General features: G+C 41.0%; 1 protein-coding gene across 6 annotated transcripts in view; it reads left to right on the plus strand.

Moving 5' to 3' along the window:
* Positions 1-23,751, plus strand: part of PDCD1LG2 (programmed cell death 1 ligand 2) — a 67,190-nt gene that overhangs the window by 10,160 nt on the left and 33,279 nt on the right. For 2 of the 6 annotated variants that reach the window (XM_058301825.2, XM_058301821.2), the window contains exon 2: positions 20,295-20,363. In XM_058301825.2, the coding sequence (XP_058157808.1) occupies positions 20,309-20,363 (55 nt within the window). In that variant the 5' untranslated portion in view covers positions 20,295-20,308. Of the gene's footprint in view, positions 1-16,245; positions 16,337-20,198; positions 20,364-23,751 lie in introns of those variants that run through there. The other 4 variants (XM_058301822.2, XM_058301824.2, XM_071216715.1 and 1 more) reach the window with 4 other exon arrangements.

Consider the following 23,751-nt stretch of genomic DNA (forward strand, 5'->3'; position numbering starts at 1 on the left):
CGGTGATTATTCTACTCTGGTGGCAGAAGCCGCCCCAGGAGCTATTCTGTGGCTGGAATTGGAGGCTCCATTTCCCAGAAACAGGGGAGGTGGAGACAGTTGGCTGCCGATTTCAACTACTGATTGGTAGACTTGGCTGGCTAAGATAGAAACCTGGGAACAACTAGGGTGTGAACCAGCCCAGGTCAGAAAGAGGCCAGTAGCCGCCATTCTGACTCCACCCCAGCCTGAGGGGAAGCCGGGCTGACTGAAACACCCAGTGCTGGCAGGAACCAGTTTCTTTCACACAGATCAGCCTGCAGCACTAGCCTAGGCTTCAGCCCCGCCCTGGCAGGGAGGAGCTGGAGGAGCCCTGCACCAGCCTATCCAGGTAACTGCAGGTAACTTTAGCTGGAATAGACTGAAAATCAGAAGTCTACCAGGGCAAGTGCGGTCATCTTAGATCTGCACTGCATAGATTGCTGCCCACACCTGCAGCTCCATCCCCACCTAGAGCAAGGGAGAAAGGGATGTGAAGCTTCATCAGTCTCTCTGGGCAACTACAGTCTAGGCCTGCATGGTGGATTATTCCACATAGCTGTGACTCTGCCCCTACCCCTGGCAAAGGATAAAGTTGGAAGAAGCTTCATTGGTCCCTGGTGCAATGAGGGCAGTTTGAGCCTCCACAGCTTACAGCACAAACTACATGCTTGGCTCCTACTGCACAACCAGCAAGGGAGAAAGGGCAGGAAGCCCTAAACTAAAGAGAAAAACTGCACCCAGAATAAATACTCTAGTAAGCCAGATGCCAAGACACCAACAAAAAATTACAATCCACACCAAGAAACAGGAAGCTATGGCCCAGTTACAGGAACTAGAGAAGCCTCCAGATGACATAAAGGAGTTAAGACAACTAATTATAGATGTTCAAACAAATCTCCTTAATAAATTCAATCAGGTGGCTAAAGAGATTAAGGATATTAAGAAGACATTGGATGAGCACAAAAAAGAATTTGAAGGCATACATAGAAAAATAGCAGGTCTTTTGGGAATGAAAGGTGCAATAAATGAAATTTAAAAAACATTGGAATGATATAATAGTAGATTTGAGGAGGCAGAAGAAAGGATTGGTGAGCTTGAAGAAATGGCCTCTGAAAGTGAACATACAAAAGAACAGATGAAGAAAAGAATGGAAAAAATTGAACAAGGTCTCAGGGCACTAAATGACAGCAAAAGGCATGCAAACATACGTGTCAAGGGTGTCCCAGAAGGAGAAGAGAAGGGAAAAGGGGCAGAAGGAATATTTGAAGAAAAAATGGTAGAAAATTTCCTAACCCTATTGAAGGACGTAGATATTCCTGTCCAAGAAGCACAGTGTACTCCCATCCGAAAAAATCCAAACAGACTGACTCCAAGATACATACTCATCAGAATGTCAAAGGCCAAAGACAAAGAAAATTCTGATAGCAACAAGAGAAAAGCAATGCATAACATATAAGGGATATCCAATAAAATTAAGTGCTGATTTCTCATCTGGAGCCATGAAGGCAAGAAGACAGTGGTCCGATATATTTAAGATAATACAAGAGAAAAACTTCCAGCCAAAAATCTTCTACCCAACAAGACTGTTTTTCAAAAATGAAGGTGACATTAGAATATTCACAGATAAACAGAAACGGAGAGAATTTCTAAGCAAGAGACCAGATTTTCAGGAAATACTAAAGGGTGTGCTAGAGCCTGAAAAGAACAGACAGGAGAGAGGGGCCTGGAAGAGAGTCTAGAAATGAAGATTAGATCAATAAAAGTAACTAAAATTGTCAAAAGAGTGGTGAAAATAAAATATGACAGATAAAACTCAAATAGTTAGGAATAAACTTAACCAATGATGTAAAACATTTGTATTCAGAAAACTGCAACTCAGTGTTAAATCAAAAAAGCCCTAAATACCTGGAAGAACATCCCATGCTCATGGATTGGAAGACTAAATATCATCAAGATGTCAATGCTACTCAAATTGATATACAGATTTAATGCAATACCGATAAAAATTCCACCAGCATTAAAGAAAAAATTGAAAACACGATTGTTAAATTTATTTGGAAGGGTAAGGAGTCCTGAATAGTCAGAAACATCATAAAAAGGAAAAGTGAACCCTCATCTTCGGACTTTAAATCATAATACCTACCTACAGTGGTAAAAACAGCATGGCACTGGCCTAAAGACACAATAGACCAATGGAATCAAATTTATGGTTCAGAAACAGACCCTCACAGGTATGGTCAAGTGGTTTTTGACTTGCCTGTCAAAGTCACACAGCTCAGACAGAACAATCCACTCAACAAAAGGTGCTGAAAGAATTGGACATCTATAGCTGAAAGAAGGAAAGAGGACCCCTATCTCACACCTTATCCAAAAATTAACTCAAAATGGATCAAAAAACTAAAAATAAAAGCAAGAACCATAAAACTTCTAGGAGAAATTTTAGGAAAATATCTTCAAGACCTGGTGTAGGTGGTGAATTCTTAAAGGAGAAAAGAGAAGGACTGAGTGGACTACTGATGTTTAATGTATGTAGAAGTTTTAATTAGCTTTACTGCAAAGGTATGGAAATGTATAGAATGGATGGTAACACACAGTGTGTAACAGCTAGGTTATAAATGGGGACATGACTGAAAATGGTAGTCTAGTTATGTAAATGCCAAATGACAGAATGCTAGAGAATAATCTAGGAAGTGGATAGCACAGTAAACCAAGAGGTGCATGAGAACTGTGGTTGATAGCACAGATGCAAGAGTGTCCTTTGGTACCTAGAACAAATGTATATCACTACTGCAGGGTGTTGGGAATGTGGAGAAGCATGGGGAAAATACAGCTGATGTGATCTATGGACTGTGGTTAGTAGTAGTAATATAATATTCTTGCATCTATGCGAAAGATGTACTGTGTTGATACTGAGGCAGTATGGAAATGTGAGCCAAATGTACACTATGGACATGGTAACAATCAGATGATATTATTTTATCTGTAGCAAATGACACACCACATTGTGGTGTATGGATGGAGGCGTGTTGTTGGGGAATTCTGCACATGTGCATGATTGTTTTATAAGTTTACAACTTCTGTCATAAAAATATATATTTAAAAAATAATAATAGGGTGGGTTGGGGGAAAAATACACCAAATATAAGATAAGGACTATGATTAGTAGTAAGATTTTGACAATATTCTTTCATAATTTGTAACAAACGCCTCATGACAATGCAAGGTGTTGGTGGAGGGTTGATGTATGGGGCCCCTGTATGATGTTATGCATGTTTGCTTTGTAAGTTTACAACTTTTACTATACACTTAATTGTTTATGTATGTTCATATGTAAATGATATAAAGATAATAGGATTGGTTAGAGGGAAAATACTTTGGTTAGTAGTAATATTGTGACAATGCTCTTTAATTATTAGTTAAAAAGGTTTAAAAACAATGCAAGTTATTGGTGGTAGGGTGAGATGTTACATATGTTTGTTTTGTAAGTTCACAACTATTTTATACTTATTGTTCTTGTATGTTTATGTGTGAGTGATATATTTCAATAAATTAAAAAAAAGAATATATTTTTAATGTAATTAAAAATAATAATAATAAATAAATATTTAAAAATATTTTAATGTAATTAAAAATAATAATAAATAAATATTAAAAAAAAAAGAATTAACACCAATCCTGTTTAAACTCTTCAAAGAAATCGGAGAGAAAATTACAAAACACATTTTATGAAGCCAATATCATCCTAATACCAAAGCTAGATAAAGATACTATAAGAGGGCAGCGGACTTGGCCCAGTGGTTAGGGCGTCTGTCTACCACATGGAAGGTCCGTGGTTCAAACCCCAGGCCTCCTTGACCCATGTGGAGCTGGCCCATGCGCAGTGCTGATGTGCGCAAGGAGTGCCCTGCCACGCAGGGGTGTCCCCCCACGTGGGGGAGCCCCATGTGCAAGGAGTGCGCCCCTGTAAGGAGAGACATCCAGCGTGAAAGAAAGTGCAGCCTGCCCAGGAATGGTGCTGCACACACGAAGAGTGACACAAGGTGACGCAACAAAAAGAAACAGATTCCCGTGCCGCTGACAACAAAAGAAAGCGGACAAAGAAGACTCCGCAAAATAGCACAGAGAACAGACAACTGGGGTGGGGCATGGGGAGAGAAATAAATAAATAAATCTTTTAAAAAAAGATACTATAAGAAAAGAAAATTGTAGACTAATCTCTCTAATGAACATAGATGCAAAATTCTCAACAAAATATTTGCAAATAGAATCCAACAGCATATCAAAAGAATTGTGGTGGGAGTGGATGTTCCTCAAGCAGGTGAGCACCTGCCTCCCATATGGGAGGTCCTGGGTTTGGTTTCCAGAGCCTCCTAAAGAAAAGAAACAAACAACATGTATACTTTGAGCAAAATCAATGAGCAGACAATAAGCAAAACAATGAGCAAAAAATAAAATATGTAAATGAGCAGGGAGCAGTTGTGGCTCAAGCAGTTCAGCACCCGCCTCCCTCATGAGAGGTCCTGGATTTGGTTCCCTGTGCCTCCTGAAGAGAAAACAGACAATGAGAAAAAAACAATGAGCAGACGACAAGCAAAAAAACAATGAGCAAATAGATGAGGGAGCCATCTCAGGGGAGGAAAAAGGAATTATAGATATCCATGACCAAGTGGGGTTTATTCTTGGTATGCAAGGATGGTTCAACATAAGAAAAGCAATTAGCATAGTATACATTAACAAATTGAAGGGAAAAAAACTACATGATCATCTTGATCAATGAAGAAAATGCATTTGACAAAATTCAGCATGCTTTCTTTATAAAAACGGTTAAAAAAATAGGAATAGAAGGAAAATTCCTCAATACAATAAAGGGCTTTGTGTTAGTCTGCCAAAGGGGTGCTGATGCTAAGTACCAGAAATCTATTGGCTTTTATAAAGGGTATTTATTTGGGGTAAAAGCTAAGATTTACAAGGTTGCTTTCTCACCTAAGTCAGTTTCTACATGATGAAGAAAGACATTCATTGATCTTGGTAAGGGTTCAGCCTTCCCCTCTGGGTTTTCTCTCTCTCAGCTGCAATCTGGCATAGGGCTAATCTCTCAGGGCTTCCTCTCTACTGACATAAGGTTCTTTTCTTTCTGGACCTTCTATATCATCTCTTCCCAAGTTTAGCTGCAAACTATCAGGTGAATGGCTCATCTCTCCCCAGGTCCCCAGGACCAAAAATGGGAAGCCCTTTCTCTCCTCTGTGTGTCTTCTTGTGTGAGTGTCCATTTATAGTGGCCCACCTGAGTCATGCCTTACTGACATGTTGAATCAATGCCTTAATCTTAACAGGTAATTTAATCAAGTGCCCCTCAACAAATCCAATATAATCAAAGGGTATCACACCCAGAAGAAGAGATCAGTTTACAAATATAATCTTTCTCTTTCAATAAATAATCTCAAGCTGTCACAGGCATATATGAAAAACCCACAGCCAACATTGTACTTAATGGGGTAAGGCTGAATGTTTTCCCACTAAGATTGGGAACAAGACAAGGATGCCCAGTATCACAACTGTTATTAAATATTTTGCTAGAAGTTCTAGCTAGAGCAATTAGCCAAGAAGAAAAAAAAAGGAAAAGGCATCCAAATAGGAAAAGAGAAAGTAAAACTCTTGTTATTCATGGATGACATGATCTTATACTTATAAAATTCTGTAATGTCTACAACAAAGCTATTCGAACTAGTAAAGAAGTTCAGCAAATTGGCAGGATACAAGATCAATACGCAAAAGTCAATAATGTTTCTGTACATTAGTATTTGACAATCTGAGGAGGAAATCAGGGGGAAAATCCATTTACAATAGCAACAAAAAGACTCAAATACCTAGGAATTAATTTAACCAAAAAAAGTACAGGACCTATATTCAGAAAACTAAAAAACAATGCTAAAAGAAATCAAAGAAGTCCTAAACAAATGGAAAGACAGTCCATGATCATGGATTGGTAGACTAAATACTGTGAAGATGTCAAACGTATCCAAACTGACTTATAGATTCAATGCTATACCATTCAAAATTCCTACAGCCTACCTCAAAGAAATAGAAAAGGCAAGTGCCAAATTTATTTGGAAGGGAAAGTGCACACTAATAGTCAAAAGCATTCTAAAAAAAGAAGAGCAATATGGGAGGACTTTCACTGCCTGACCTTGAAACATATTATAAAGCTACAGTGGTCAGAACAGCATGGCATTGGTGTAAAGATAGACACATCAAACAATGAAATAGAACTGAGATTCCAGAAGTGAACCCTCACTTCTATGGCCAACTGGTTTTTGACAAACCTACCAAGTCTATGTTAATGGGACAGAACAGTCTCTTCAACAAATGGTGCTGAGAAACCTGGATAGCCATAACCAAAGAATGGAAGAGGACACCTATCTCATTCCCTACACAAAAATCAACTCAAAATGGATCAAAGACCTAAATATAAAAGCAAGGATCATAGAACTACTAGAAGAAAATGTAGGGAGACATCTTAAAGACCTTGTGGTAGGTGGAGATTTCTTGGTCTTATACTCAAAGCAAGAGCAACAAAAGAAAATAGGTAAATGGGACCTCCTCAAAATTAAACACTTTCATACCTCAAAGGACTTTGTCAAAAGGGTGAAAAGGCAGCTGATTCAATGGGAGAAAATACTTGGAAATCACATATCCAATAAGGGTGTAATGTCCATTATATATAAATAGATGCTACAACTCAACAAGAATTGAATAGACATTTGCCCAAAGAAGAAATACAAATGGAAGAAAGGGAGAAAAAAAAAAAAAAAAAAAAAAAACAGGAAAAAATGTTCAACATCAAATGATTAAGGAAATGCAAATCAAAGCTACAATGACATATCATTTCACACCTATTACAATGGTAACTATTAAAAAAAGAAAACTACAAGTTTTGGAGAGGATGTGGAAAGAATAGGAACACTTATTCACTGTTGGTGGGAATGTAGAATGGTACAGCTACTGTGGAGGACTATTTGGCAGTTCCTAAAGAAGTTGAATATAGATTTGCCATGTGACCTGGCAATGCCACTAGTAGGTATAAACTCAAAAGAACCGAGAGTAGTAACATGAACAGACATCTGCACACCAGTGTTCATAGTGGCATTATTCACAATTGCCAAAAGATGGAAACAACCCAGGTGTCCATTAACCAATGAATGGATAAACAAACTGTGATGTATACACGCAATGGAATATTATGTAGCTGTGAGAAGAAAGTTGTGAAGCACATGACAACATAGATGAACCTGGAGGACATTATATTGAGTGAAGCAAGCCAGACACAAAAGGACAAATGCGGTATGATTGCACTACTATGAACTAAATTTATTGTATAATCTCATGGAATTACTAACTTAAATATGGGTCACCAGAGAATAGAATGAGGTTAGAGAATGAAAAGCTGATAGTTAACTTGTGCAGAATTGGTAAAAAAAACGATGTTTGTTAATCTTTGGAAATGAATAGGAAATGGGAAAACGTAGCATTATTTTTGTAACTAGCAGTGCTATTATATGAGTATAATTTGCTTAAAAGGGAGAGTCTAAGGACATGTATATTACTAAAAGGAAAGCTAGGAAATGTAATATGGGACTGTATGGCATAGTAAAACCTCATGTGAAATGTGAAAATGAGTACTACTGCACATATAAGTCTGTTTTTCTTTGAATTGGAACAAAACATTATGCTAAGTGAAAGAAACCAGACACAGTACTACATATTGTATGGTTCCATTTATAGAAAATGTAAATATAAATCAAGTTACAAAGATAGAATTAGATTAGTGGTTATGTAGGGCTAGGGAAGGATAGAGGGATTACGAGGTTACATAAGGAGTGTGGCATTTTTCCTTTTGGAGGAATGAAATTGTTCTAAATGTTTTGTGGTGATGAATGTACAACATTGTGATTATACTAAAAGCCATTGATTATACACTTTGAATTGATTGTATGGTATGAGAATATATATCAATAAAACTGCTTTTAAAAAATGAAGTAAAATTGTTATCACCTACTGGGATTTTTTATACTCTTGCAAATGTGTCTTGGAACATTTTTCCTCTTTTTTTGCTCACAGATTTCTTCTCAGGATTTATGCAATTTTCTTGGCTTCTCTGGAAAGATATAACTTCACATATAGTTGAATAAATTTGTATTCAGTACTTCTTAAGTAGAAATAAGCAGATTAAAATACAAAGGTCTACTAAGGAGAGAAATTGGGCAAAAACCACTAAATGCAAGATTATCAGGAAGTTCCCTGAGAGGTACAACAGGTTTGCTTGGGAGCTTCAGGAAATGATACATGAAGCAGGTGGCCCAGAGCAAGTCTTAAAAACTGGGTAGCCTTTTTTCCCAGGTGAGATTTTAGTGGGAATAGTGAAAGGAGTGGTCATAGTAGGAGTAATGGGATTTTTAGAACAAAGATCATCAGTTGCCATCATGACTAATAATGGCATTGAACATGGGGAATGCTTTACCATTTATAAACCATTTTTTCAATTACCCTGTCCAAGGACCCACAAGCATTTCTGTTCACTGCCTGTGGTTTAGTCATGAGACCCAGATCTTAGACAACTTGGTGATTTCCAGTTTCCATCCCCTCCCACAATCACCATGTTGGAAGGGTTTATTATATCACAGCCTTCTGTGGCTCTTAGAACACAGGAGCACAAACATTAACAATGACCTTAACAACGAGCTTTTGGGGATGCTGGGGGTATTACAAGGAATAAAATTAGAGAGATGGATCTTAATTTCTTGGGCAGGGATAGCAATAGAGGGGGAAAAAACAAAGAAGGAAAGAATGTTCATATAAATAGGAATCTTTTAGTTGAAGGCATCTGCAAGTCCTTGAGGTTTTGTCCGGGTTGTCTTCTCCCTAGATGAGAACATGACCAGCCTTCCTATTTCTGGTGACTGGCTCTGTCGGTGACTCGGTAGCAAAAGTCATGCCATTTCCTTCATTGTTCTGTGTTATAATAACGTACTTAAATTAGTCAAAGTTTGGCTTTATGTAATTGTACATATGCATATTATATGTATACATTTATGGATTGGAGTTTATTATTTATTATTTCCATGATGTCCTTTTCACTCACTTTCTAAAATGTCTTTTAGAAGGGAATAATAAAAGGTGATTTCACCTGGAATAAGATGAGTCTTACATATCTTACCATTATCTTAAACTCTGGTTATCAACTATTAATAGAGCACTAATAGTTGTGGCAGTTCCAAATAATCATGCTTTTATATCTTACAGTTCAACATTTTCATGGTTGATCAAAATCTGGGTATTTGACACATACAAATGTCACCTCTCAGGTTGGAACAAAATGGTTGAGATTGCTCAGGGCCAATATTTGCATATATAGTTATGGTAGACACCTTGGAAATCATCTAGATCACACTCTTCTTTTGTATGGAGGGGGGAATGAGTTTCTGAGGCATTGGGGATAAAACAAGGACTAGAACTCATGTCTCCAGATGCCTACCTAAGTACTCTTTCCACTCCCCTGCCCTCCCACCAAGACAAGCAGCTTTCCTAGTAGCCTCGGTGAGAGCAAAAGCAGGGCAGCAATCTACACAGGGCTTTCCGGAAATCCAAAAAAGAGTAACGTGGGCTTCTCTCACCGTCAAGCCTGACTAAAAGGGCCCCTCCAGACTCTTCTTCTCCTGTAGCCACCAGAAAATCTCCTCAGGTCTTCACTTCTACTCCATTCTGCTCTGTTTCAGATCATGACTTGACCTCAACAACTATGACATTCTCAGAGACAGGCAGAATTATTCATAATTACCAGAAATTCATTAATAATTATCCGGAAATTAATAGATTCAGCTAAACTTGTCATTTGATTAAAGATGACTTTTCCACTCATGTTGCAAATCATTAATTAGAGGCCAGCTTGCCTCACCTAAAGATAGCCAAAATGAGTGCCCCCTGCTTGATAGAAACTCTTCAACAAAAAAATACGAACACAAATATGTACCTAAGGAACATACAATTAAGATGAAAATGAAAGATTGAACAAGAATAATTCATAACATATTTATATCCCAAACAAAAGTGAATTTTAAAAGGGGAGACCAAAGAGGTGGCATGGTTGTTCGAATATGTTCCTTTCATCACAATGCCCATTTAGCCACGTGTGTGCTTTACACATGGATGCCCTGTAAAAGACATGATGTGGTCATTAAATTTGGCATTATGATCCATGACTTCTCTAAATGAACTCTTTCTGGCCTTGCTTGCTTAGGTATTAAGGCTCCAAGAACCCACTCTTTCAGAAAATGTGGTTCAGCTTGATTATAGTTTTGAAAGAAGTTGGCAAAGGTCTTAAAATACCTCAGGAAACATTTTTCTGACTGAACAACCTTTAAATGAATCTTACTGTTGAAAAGGGATACCCTCCAACACTTGTGGAAACACTTGCTTCAATATGAATCCTTTGTTTTAACAATTCTATGGATGTTGCCCTCCCCACTCCAATAGCAACTCATTCCATTGTGAGTGGCTCTAATTGATGGAAGGTCCTTTCTTTTTTTTTTTTTTAAAGATTTATTTTTATTTATTTAATTCCCCTCCCCTCCCCCGGTTGTCTGTTTTCTGTGTCTTTTTGCTGCATCTTGTTTCTTTGTCCGCTTCTGTTGTCGTCAGCGGCACGGGAAGTGTGGGCGGCGCCATTCCTCGGCAGGCTGCTCCCTCCTTCGCGCTGGGTGGCTCTCCTCATGGGTGCACTCCTTGCGCGTGGGGCTCCCCTACGCGGGGGACAACCCTGTGTGGCACGGAACTCCTTGCGCGCATCAGCACTGCGCATGGGCCAGCTCCACATGGGTCAAGGAGGCCCGGGGCTTGAACCACGGGCCTCCCATATGGTAGAGGGACGCCCTAACCACTGGGCCAAAGTCCGTTTCCCGGAAGGTCCTTTCTTAAGTTGGGCCAAAATTAACAACCAAATTAAGGTTTCTTTTTCTCCAGTAGAGAAAGAAGCCAACTAGGAGTCAGTTGTCTCAGATTCCTGACTATGATGCTAAATTGTCATGCATGCAAGCACTCATTTATTTGTCCATTCAGCAAACATTTTTAAGGACCTAATTAAGTACAAAGGGCTCTGGTTCTACAGGGAAGACAGAGTCTAACCACCTAAATGTGTAAAGTACTACAACAGAGGTAAGTAACAGGAAAAATTAAGGCAGAAGAAACACTTTAGGAGACTTTTGACAAAGTCCTTTGAGGTGCAAAAGTGTTTAATATTGAGGAGGTCCTATTTACCTATTTTTTTCTTTTGCTGCTCTTGTTCTGCACATAAGATCCAAGAAACCACCACCTACCACAAGGTCTTTAAGATGTTTCCCAACGTTTTCTTCTAGTAGCTCTATGGTCTTGGCTTTTTTTTATTTAGTTAGGAGAAACTTATACACTTTGGTTAACTATAGAAGAATATAAGCCTGTTGAAGCAAAGCCAGGAGTTCTAAATGGCAGAGAAACCCAAAATGACACTTAGAGAGGCAGAGGAACAGATTTATTATGCACAGGCTTAGAGGAGAGTCAATCTCCAAATTTTGAGCCCTGTTTTCCAATTTTCGTCAGTTTATATAGGATTTTATGTGGGATCAGAATGACTTTTGTTCATTGGCTAAAACGTTGCTAGGCAAAATTTTGCAAGCAGGGTAACAGAAGCAGAATGCAAATGCAAGGTCACAGGCTGATTTACAGAGTGGGGGGTCAGAGTGGTTTGGTAGATTACAGAAGTGGGGGGCAGGAGTCATTTGTTTGATATTCTTCTGCAAGGGTATGTTTTCACAGGCTGATTTATAGAAGCGGGGGCAGAAGTGGCTTTGTTAGATATTTTTTCTGCAAGGTTATGCTTTTTATTTCACAACAGTTCCCCCCGTTAATGCCCTTATAATTTTTATAGGGCATTACTTGAGCTAAGTGGATGAACAACTTAAGGTAGTAAAGCATTTTACAAAACACCAGTACCTTATTAAGTTTAGTATTCTTTTAACTACATTTCAGTTTCTGGGAGCTGTAGCTGCTAGTTCAGTTCCAAACAGTAATCCCAGCAGTTTGAGGAGGAGTAGGAACTATGGGGAACAGGAATTCATCTAGTCAGGTGATGGCAATTCTCAGTGGCTCCAGGTAATTCGGATTTTCAGGGGACAATCAGGTACAGGGTGTGTTGTCCAGTTGTCTTGTTTTTCATTGGAGTGTGCCCTTTTAACTCTAGTATGATGAATCCAAGGGGCAATACCTGAAACTTTGAGAGCAGTGGAGGTTACAAGGATAATAGTATGTGGACCCATCCAGGTGGGCTGGAGGGGCTCCTTCCAGTCTTTTATCTAAACTAGGTTTCCAGATAAGTGTGGGTGTTCTGGGTGGCTTAATGGGATGGGATTCTGAGACAGGACAGTTTTGTGTATTTGGGCTAGGGTTTTTTCTAACTGCTGGAGGGTAGAATCCTGGCCAGATTTTCCTAGGAGCCTGAGATTTTCCTTGAAGGTTTGAATAATTGGGGGTGGTTGTTTAAACAGAATTTCAAAAGGTGAATAGCCTGAAGGTCTGGGGGTGCATCTGACTTTCAGGAGGGCTAATGGGAGCAGATTTACACATGGGAAGCCAGTTTTTATTTTGTATTTTGGTGGGTTTTTTTTTTTTTTTTTAACAGAACTTGGCTAGGATGGTTTTAAGGGTTTGATTTATTCATTTTACTTTCCCTGAGCTCTGAGGCCTGTATGCTGTGTGGAGTTTTCACTTAATGCCTAACATTTTTGCTAGCTTTTGGATGATGGCTGCTACAAAGGCTGGGCCATTGTTGCTTCTTATGGATAAAGGTATCCCTTGCTGGGGAATTATTTCTTGGAGCAGAGCTTTAGTTACTTCTGTTGCTTTTTAGTATGGGTGAGAAAGGCTTCAACCCAGCCACAGAAGGTGCACATTATTACTAGCAAGTACTTATACTCTCGATTTGGATTTATCTTTGTAAAGTTCGTTGTTTGGCTTTTAAAAGCGGTAGTTTCTCTGTGTTGGAAGCCAGCCAGGGCCTGGTAACCTTGGGAGGGGTTGTTTTTAGTGCAGGTCTGGCATCGGCTGCTAACAGTGGTGCAGAGTGAGGTCATCCGGGCAATGTAGTAATATTTTCTGAGTAGGGCTCCTAAAGCAGTCTTTCCCAGGTGGTGAGCTGGTGGTATTGTTGAACAAGGGTGTAAGCGGCCCCCTTTGGGATGAAGGCTCAGCTATCTGGGAGTAGCCAGTTTTTTCTCTGTGGTCTGATGCCCTGCTTTTCCCTTTGCCCACTCCTGTTCCTCCCAGGTATAGTTTAGTTTTTCAAGGTGTTATTCTAAAAGGGACAGGTGAGGCGCTGTGGTGGGGCTTGCAGTTTGAGGGCTTTTTTTGGCTGCCTGTCAAGCCACTTCATTGACTAGTGTGTATTTCCTTTAGTAACTGCATCTGTTCCCTTCTGATGTCCCCGACAGTGTATGATACGGTGACCCTGCTTGGCTTCCAGACTGCCTTCAGTAGTTGAAGAATTGATTTTTCCTTTTTTATTTCTTTTTTTCCTGCAGTTAGGAGTTTCCTTTTCTTAAAAATTGCTTTATGGATATGCACAGTAGCGAATGCATACTTAGAATTAGTATGTTTACTGTTTGCCTGGCAGCTAGTTGTAGGGCTCGAATCAGCACCCAGAGTTTTGCTTGTTTTGCAGACTACCTTTTAGGTAGGGGAGCTGCTTTCACTATTTGTTTAGCCACGATGACTGTGCATTCAGCAAGCCTTTTTCCATTTCTGATAAAATTGGTGCTGTCTGTGAATAGGGTTTGATCTGGGAAAAGAATTGGCCTGTCCTGGAGGTCAGGGCAGCTGGCATATACTTTTTCTGTTTTGCTAGCCAGCAGGAGGTTATCTACATAAGGAAGGAGAATACAATTTAAGTTTTTCCATGGGTCAGAAGCCAGATTCTCCACCAGGCCTTCTTGGTAAAGGGTGGGGGAGTTTTTGAAGTTCTTGGAAGTTGAGTCCAAGTTAATGAGTTTTTTGTTGAGTCCTGGGATTCTCCCTTTCAAAAGCAAATAGAAACTGGCTCTGGGGAGCTACCTGCAGGCAGAAAAAAACAAGTGTCCTTTAAATCCAGACACAGAAACCAGGCAAACCAGGCGGTCCCAGGTAGTATAGGCAGCGGGGAGTTTCAGGGTTCCTTTTCTTGATTGGTTGGGTCTGGATATCTTAAGTCTGCTGCTAACAGGGAGACCTGTTGTTTCATTTGCGTTTTTGCTTCCCCCTCAGCAGTTTTGTCCTGATTGACGAATACTTTGTTTGTGACTTTGAGGAGATGGGAGATGTTAACTCTGTGAACCATTTAGCTTTTGAAGTTTTTGTATGATGTACAGTGCCACCTGGGCGACGAAAGCTGTGTTGACCATTCTCTGGGTTTTTGGGCCTCTGGGTTGAAGAGGTGTAACTCCTGAAGGCTTTGCAGAGTCACTTATAAAAATTTCCTGGAGGTTTTTCAGGCTTTTGAGTGACAGAGGCCATTTTGGACATGTTTGTGGGCCACCTCACTCTTTCCCATACCCCTCTGAGGAGGGCTTTTCGACACCGGGGAAGGGCAGCCCATCCCTGGTCTGTGTTTAATGTTCCAGGCCAGTTGAGCGTCTGGTGCTGCTTCTCAGGCCCATTCCTCTGGCTCTAAGACACCTGTGGGGGCATTTTTACAACTACTTTCTGGTTTCCATGAGGATCCAGCATCTCTCCTCCGTATTGAACAGGGTTAGGAGGAGTTGGTGGCAGTTATCTCAAGTCCCCGGGGTACTGGGCTTGGAAAATGGACTTCATGAGGTTGATAAGAGCCTGAGGCTTTTCTGAATATGAAGGGGTGTGATGTTTTCAGTTTAAGAGATTTGTAGTTGTGAAAGGCTGATAAAACAGGATTGGCCTCCCGGGTTGGGCTGTTCCCCCTGCATGGATCAGGGCTGCACCCTGTGTTTCACACAGGGGCATCTGACGTGTGGGTTGCGCTAACCAGAGTTGTTGTTTTTTGCCAAAGGGGTTTCAGGATCCCCCTGGAGGGGAGGGGGTTACAGGCCCAGGGAGACTGAAGGTGGAGGAGTTTCTGGGAGATTTGCCTGTGGAGGCTCCGGAGCAGAGAGATGTTCTGGAACGGCTGGAACATATGGCGGGGATAGTGGGTTTTCTTCCAGAGATTTTTGTAGAATAATAGGTTTTTCAAGTTTCGGCCATTTGAGTTACTGACCCTTCTTTCCAACACAGAATTGAACCTAAAGGGACAGGGTTTAGGCAATTTCTAACCAGGAATTGAGGTAGGGAAACTGATCCGGGTGGCCAGGGGTCCCAGTGACTGCCTGCCAAACTGCACGAACCTTGGCCACCTCTAGGGTTCCTTCTGAGGATTAGTTAACACCAAAATTAGGTTTCTCCAATTCTCACAGAGACATACGGACACCATAATCCCCAGAAAAAGTTTTTTTGGAAATTTTTAACCTACAATTTAAGACTGTGGGTTTGGATTGTGATGATCCCATCCCTTAACTGGTATCGCAGGACAAACAAAGGAGGGGAGCCTCTCGCGAGGCCACTAAGATGCCCGCCTGTCTGCCTCTCTCACAAAAACTTAGGCTCGCCTTAGCTAAGGTGTCCATGTAGGGTCTGGATTAGCTGTTCCGCCATATGACATAGCTGCGGAGTGCAAGTTGGGGCCCACTTAGACTCCACAGCATAGGCCATGGAGCCACAGACTGGATCACCAGAGGCAAGCCTCTGCAGTCTGCATTCATTCACTTAATCACTCAGAGGTTACACAGTCCCACCCAAGGGACTACTCTATCCTGGAATCTCAAATCTCGAGGTTTTGGGAGGTGATCAGTCTCCCCTTCCATCCAGAGATGGGCCTGACTGGGACTTAGAACCCTGGGGCTGTACCTTCCCAGCATTGTCTGATGTTGCTCAATCCACCTCTCCACTGAGTTGGGCCAGGTCGGAGGACCTTCCCCGAAGGAGGCCCCCTCAAGGGGACAGGTGGCGCCGCCTTGGTTGTGCGTGGAGATCTCCGCTGACTGCGTGCACCAATCCCAAACCAGAGGCTCAAAGGGCCTGCTCAGCTGGGTTTTCTGGTCAGGGAACCAAATGTTGCAGCAAAGTCAGGAGTTCTGAATAGTAGAGAAGCCCAATTGACACTCGGAGAGGCAGAGGAACAGATTTATTACGAGCAGACTCAGAGGAGAGTCAGTCTCCAAATTCTGAGCCCCGTTTTCCAGTTTTCGTAAGTTGATATAGGATTTTATGTGGAATCAGCATGACTTTTGTTTATTGGCTAATGCATTGCTAGGCAAAATTTTGCAAGTGGGGTTACAGAAGCAGAGTGCAGATGCAAGGTCACAGGCTGATTTACAGAAGTGGGGCGGGCTGGAGTGGTTTATTAGATTATAGAAGCAGGCAGGGGCAGGAGTCATTCATTTGATATTCTTCTGCAAGGCCATGTTCTCACAGGCTGATTTACAGAAGCAGGGACAGGAGTGGTTCATTAGATGTTTTTTCTGCAAGGTTATGCTTTTCATTTCTCAACAAGCCCACTTAAAGAGATATGTATGATATAATGCGGTGTTTTGATATTTTAAAATTCATGAAGAAATTGAGGTAGAGAAAAAATAAGATGAGGTTAGAATGAGATTAGAGCTTTCAGACTGTGGTCATATGCATGGAAAGTATGTCTATTTCTGTGTGACTGAGGCCGGAGAGGCCAAACCAGGGAAGGTCTGTCAGGCTACACTAAGGAGAACTTAATCTTGCAAATATTGGGAGTTCCTGAAGTCTATTAAGCAGGAGTGACAAGGTCGGATTTGATTATTCCACTCATTCTGCCTGCTGGATAAATAGTCAACAACTATGAAGTGAGTGTCTGCTTAATGCCAGATATTGTTCTAGGAGCTGGAGGCATAGTGGTAAGCAAAACAAACAAAATCCCTGCCCTCCTTATGCTTGTATTCTTACGAAAGATGCCAGCCAATAAATGTAATAAACAAGTAAATTATATGGTACATTAGATAGTAATGAGTGGTTTGGGGGTAAAAAGACAGGTAAGGAGAATTGGGAATGTTTGTGGAGGTGTGGTACTGTCATAATTTTACATAAGGCAATCTCATTTGAGATGGCAAAGTAAGTGTTCAGGTGTTAAGATACCCACTCTGGCAATAAGGTTAGAATCACAGAGACCGGTTATAAGGTTATTGCAGAAATTGATGCAAGAGATGACAATGGCTCAGATTAGGTTAGAAGCTAGAATGATCAGATTCTGGATTTGGGTGAAGGAAAACCCTATAGGATGTGTTAGTAAATCAGATGTAGGATGAAAAAAGAAAGGAATCAAAAATGATTCCAAGGTTTATGTCCTCCACCTAGACAAGTGGAGATGGAGCAAGACTACAGGGTAAAAACACCAGGGAGGAAACTCTGCTGGGGTATAGAGAAATGAGAAGTTGAATGAAGGTAATGGCAATGGATGGAAGAAAGGAGGGGTGTGGGAGGGGACAGTTCCAGCACTGCCTGCTGTCTTTTGCTGTCACCCAAAAGAAACACTGTGCTGTGCTCAGGATCAGATGTTTCAACCTGACACCTAGGATGGATGGTGAATCTTCCTTCTCAGGAGAGCCTAGAGATAAAACAGCCCCTAGCAGAGATCAACTTGCTGCCGGGCACATCTCTTCCTCTTTTGCCATGAGCATATGTCATAGTAACATTCACTGAGACAGGCTGGCTAAAGTTTGCATGTTTTATGGCATCTGGCTCCCCTTCTCCCACCACCTATATCTGTTCCCAGCAGAGAGGGAGCTGGGTTCCTCCCTCACATAAAGCAGACACCTGAGAGGGATGCTGTGCAGAGAACACCTCCCTGCATTGGCCTTGCATTGAGCCCACTCATGAAGCTGACTTTGCTTTGTGAGTAAAACATTTTCCATCCACTGCTGATGTGAATCGTACTTTTGCTGGCAACCCAGACACATGCAAACCATGGAATAGGCTCTTCCTGGTGGTAGGCATTAGTTTGCTCCATGCAGTGAGACTCCTCCCTGGAGGAGGTACTATGTCTCTCTTTCTTACTGATAGAGAGGGATCATCCAAAAGGTATCTAGGAGGTAGAATTAACAGGACTTAGTAATGGACTGGATTTGCAGAATGAGATGTGAGTATTTCTCAGATGACCCTCAATTTACAGAACAAAATGTGAGTAGTTCTCGATGACCTTGGGTAGCAAATTCATGAAGGTTCTTTCAAACACTGCAGGCTAGAAAGAAAGAATCATGACCATAGAGCAACCATCTAGTGCTTCTTAAAATTCTGAATTAAGAATACCAAAGAGATGTAGAGGACCCAAATGGAAAGGAATCTGGAAAATCTCTTATTAGAGTGAAATAATAAAAATTCTTAATATAATAGGTACTTCTTATATTATGTACTAGACACTGTGCAAAATATACATTACTTCTTTTGGGCCTACAACTCAATGAGCTGAGTGTTATTATTATTGGCATTATAGGAAAATGAGGTACAAAGCATTTTTATAAACCGTTCAGTCTTAGAGTTGGGCAATAATTTAAAGACCGGGGATTTGAAACCAGTTAGGACTGATTTTAGAGTCTGAGCTCTTAATCGATGCAAGGGACATATTTTCCTGAGAAGAAGGATTAAGAGGAAAGAAAGCTGCTGGTTGGAAAGTACCTTTACAACAATGTCTGTCCCTTGATTTGTTCAAGGAAACAATATACATGGAAAGTCCCTTTGATGAGCATGGAAGAAAAGGATGTTAAGGCCAGTGTACCATGAGTCAGGAGTCATTTCTGTTGCCAGAATTACATATTACATGCCATTCTTTTGTGTTCTGGAATAAGAATGCTGGGCAAGTGCTGGCCTGATGGTTGACACCTTTTCTAGATATATTTGCATTCTGATAAGGAAAAGGACCTTCATCTTCAACTAAGGAATGCCTTGGCATTTCCCTGTGGAAAGCACATGATTCTGTTCCCAGTTATTTCCCAAGGCCTGCTGTAATAGCTCCCTTCCCAAAATAAAAATAAGAATACAGACCACTGTGACCCTTACATTTCCCTCTAGCTCCTGCCTCATTTTTCTTCTCACTTTTCTAGTGCTCTTCTCTAAAGAGTTGCCTGGATTCTGCTGTCTCCACATCTTCTGGTTTTCTCTTGAACTCACTCAGGCTTTCATCTGCACCAAATCCACTGATCCTACACTTGCTAGGGCATTGCTGGCCTCCATGCTGCTTAATCCTTCCATCAGAATTTGGCTCAACTGCCTGAAACACTGGGTCCTTTTTTTTTTTTAATGTAAATGAGGTCAAGTCATTCCTCTGATTAAAGCCTTCATTGATTTTCTATCACACTTGGAGCAGCTTTGCTTTTACCTAGTTTAAATGTATACCTCCAATTGATTTCCCTTGAATAGCTCCATGGTGAATAAAACTTACAGGTCTCTTTGAGGACAGTATAGCTGACAGTGGTGTATCCTGGCCCTTTTGCCTTCAACCATGAGAGTCCCTTGGGTGGGAGAAGGGTTTGGAGCAAAGGAGGGGCAGGATGTGGGACAGGACCAAAACTGGGCTCCCTCTGGAGCCGATTCCCTACTCTCCTTGTCTAAACCTCTTAATAACAGGCACTTCAAGTGACAGGTCCACTCAGTTGCAGCACTCAAGAGAGCATAACTACTTTGCCTGCTTAGTCAACTTTCAAGTATTTATTTGAATCTAGCTCTGTTCTCCTGAGCATTAGCCAGACTGACTCCCAGAGTTCCAGTCCAGCTAGAGAAGATGGTGTGCACTATTCATTTAACTAACAAGCTTAGTTTTCAAGGGCCTGCTACTGAAAACAAAACAAACAAACAACAACAACAAAAAAAAAACCATGGCAGTCTTCATGATAGAGACAAGAAAATAACTGCCAGTGTGAGGGACTCAGAAGACAAGGCTGTTAGAAAAGGAAAAAGAGTTTTTAGCTTTAGATTGATAAAGACTTTCTTGCTTCCTCTTACTCTTTTCTCCAGGCATTCAATTTATAATTACTCTTCCCAGCGTCACTCCACCACTACCCTCCTCTTCCCCTAAAAGATTTGTTTACGAGTCATTTCCTAGTTTTCGTGAGTGAGCACATCGACAAATCATGAGACCCAGCAAAGCTGCAGAAGGCCCTGAGACTTTCAATTGTCTATTTCAGATCCACTACAGAACATGTTTCTCCTCCTACTAATTTTGAGCCTGGGAATATGGCTTCGCCAGACAGCAGGTAAGAAAGGACAAAGAGAGAGACCTGAGAAAAAGGAATTGGTGGTGGCCTAATTGAAGCCAGTGGTGAGAATACGGTCTGTAGGCTGAGGGCCTTTTTTTTTTTTTTTTTTTGAGAGGAAGTGTGATCACCCGGCTGTTACAAGCATAGTAAAAGAGCAGTGACTAGGGTGGCTTGTGCCTCTGGCAATATCCTCCTTTCACAGAATGCGGACTTAGATATTGACCCATCCAGCCCCACGGTGGTAATGACAAGGAGACAGAACCACTTTGGCCATGTACAGCTGAATTGATACAAGAGGGCAGGAGTTGACCTCCTTTAAAGGTGAGATGCCAAGCAGCTGTGCCACTTCCGTGAGGAGTCAGGAAACAATGGTCAGGGGGCTACCTAGAGGACTCCTTTACTCTAAAGAGCCTCTTGCAGGCAGTCTGCCAATCAGTAGTTATTCATTTGAGTTTCTCTTTTAAAAAGCAACAGTAGCAGCCTATTGATCAAAACTTAAGGTGGATTACTTGAATTGAAAAATCCGATTCTTCCTAAAGTCTAAATGAATAATGAATTTTGGGGTTATGCCTTTGGATTTTGAAGAAAGGACTTCTACTGGAGCATGCGAGTGGGCAGGAAGGAGAGCAGCTTCAGAGTCTGTTGCTCTGCTGGGGAAGGTAGTTCAGGCCATCACAGCGGGAGTCAGGGCTGGGCGTGCGCTATTTGGGGGGAACACCAGGAGATAAGAGAGGAAGACTAGTGGGGACAGGGGATTAGGTCCTTGGAGCGAGTAGCCCTACCCCCATGAGAAATCCTTCCATTTTCTGCCTTTGGTTGCAAAATAATGGCTTCTTTTGCATTGATCATCATTTGAAGAGCCTTTCCCTCTCTTCCCAACCATATTTCTTTCCCTCTTTTGGACTTCCCAGCCTGGTCTGGGACCAGAGACATAGAGACCTGGCCCTCCTTAGGGAAGACCCCAATATTCTGCTGACTCTAGCATGCCCCTGCACACCTCGCTAAAGGAATGCTTCAGGTTTCCTTTCCAAGAAATCTGGACTGGTTGTGGGAGGGGGAGGATTTTATCCATTATGTTTATACTAGTTTGTGTTTCTTTTTTATAAGAAGTATGCATTTAGGTATTATTTGTATAATGAAAAGATAAAATTTTTAAATATTGAAATCTTTCAAAAACATATGAGAGTAATAAGTCTCCAACACTGGTGTCTGAGAGAGAGTGGTGGCTGTCGGGGCACCCAGACTGGCCATTCCACTTCCTTCATTTTTCCTCATGCATACCTGGACCTCCACTCTTTATTGAAAGGGGGGGGGGAAAGATACATGGATTAGATCAATATGATTCCTTATTACCTTCTAAGTGTACATTTTTTTTCTTTCCGAAATTTTTTAAATAATGCTTTTGAAAGCATTGTTTGTCATTACAAAAAAAGTAAAATGAAAAAAACACAAATGCCCATGGACAGGAGAATAGAAAGTGTGGTGTATTAGCAGGATGAAATATTATGCAGCATGCAGATAAAGGAATTACAAGAACACCTAACCACATTTATGGATCATAGAAACAAAATGGTGAGTAAAAAATCAAGCCCAGAAGATGTTGTACAGCACAGTGTCATTTTTATAAATAGTATTTTGTTTAGGATTGCATATATATGAGATAAAGCTGACAAAATAGGCAAAAGAGAGAAACATAATATTCAGGATGGCAGTCACCTCTGGTGAGAGGTATGCTACCATATGGATAAACCTTAGAAATACTCTCCTGCATATATTTTACAACATGAATTGTTTGAATGTAGTGACATTTAAAGGACCCATGAAACTTATATATTATGCACTCTAACTTTTTAAATTTTTCTTGTGGTAATATATATACAACACAAAATTTCTCATTTTAACCACTTATGTATGTGCTATTAAATGATATTAATTACATTCACATTACATTCTTCATCCTCCAGAGATGGATGGACACCAGGAGGTACATGGCCATGTGACACTTGAGGTCACTCTGGGCATACCCTAGGTCAGTCACTTGCTACTTTTATCCCCTAAAACAACCTCAGCTGACCCCTGACAAAGCAGAAGAATCAGCTTGGGAAAGGATTTCTAAGAGAAGAGAAGTTTCCATGCATCCCCAAAGAAGGGAACATGAGTCAGGTGCCCAGAGCCAGAATTCTGTCCTAAAACTGGAACTTCAGAGTTTTCTGGAGGATGTAGATCAGCCCCCCACCTCCCCCGACCTTTCAAGTACATTATGTAGGTCTTCTGAAAAACCTTAAGTCTCCGTGGTTAAATGGAAAAAAAGGCATAAAATTAGCTTAAAGAGGAAGCTATCTTAGGAGCCAATGCAAATGATTTGTGTTTTGTTTCCTGGATATGTGACAGCTGTTGATTCCCACTGAAGCCTGGTTGAAAATAAAATGCAAAGTTCCCCAGGAATTTTGAACAAGGCTCTAGCATTGCTCAAGTCAGCTGCTTTTATCTAACTGAAGGACAGGGAAGTATGCATTTTTCATGCCTTTGCCAAGTCCTTTGCCCATTAATTTAGTTAAGGGCCCCAGATGAATGGGAAAAGCTGTATTGTCTGCTTAATTTGGTAGTCATGGAAACTTTTCAACTTTCTCCATTTGTCTGATAACTTCAGGAGTTCAATGCTATGTTGAAACTTACTGTAATGACCATGTAGGTAATGAAATAGAAAAGAAAGCAATGTCTTTCATTTAGCCTAAAACTAAAAAGTTGATTCATCCCATTCACAGATGTAGTCTGCACATGCCAGGGGGTAGTCACATCTGTAGATTTGTTATGAGCAGAGGCTTTGAAGACACAGCTGTGAATCTGAATTCCAACTCCATGAGTCACCTCTCTTGGACAAGTCATGTCACTTCTTTAAGCCTCAGTTTCCTCATCTGGAAATGCGGATAGTAACTCCTACCAGGAGCATCAAATGATATGTGTAAGGGGCAGCTCCGGGTCTGGCTCATTGTAGGTGCTTACTAAATGTTAATTATTACTCTACTTTCCAATAACAGTCTGAACACAGAAAAGTGTTACCACTCTGTTTCTCAAATGTTAAAGGGCATGTGAAACCCGCCCCCTTGTTAAAATGCTGATTCCGATTCACTAGGTCTGAGGGGGCTGCTGAGAGGCTGAGGCAGAATTGCTTACTAGCTCCCAGGTGAAGCTGAGGACTATGCATGGCAAGATGGTAAAAGATACACTATTACAGGTGTTTTATTCATCTGACCAATGGTTCTCAAGTATTAGAAGTTCCCAAGGAACTTAAAAGTAAATTGATGCCAGGTCCCCCCACCAAAAGAGGCCTGAGCATTAGTATTTTTTAGAGCCTCGCAGGCTATCTCAGGCTGAAGCTATCTGC

This window comes from Dasypus novemcinctus, chromosome 8 (genome assembly GCF_030445035.2).
Source record: "Dasypus novemcinctus isolate mDasNov1 chromosome 8, mDasNov1.1.hap2, whole genome shotgun sequence".
NCBI lineage: Eukaryota > Metazoa > Chordata > Mammalia > Cingulata > Dasypodidae > Dasypus > Dasypus novemcinctus.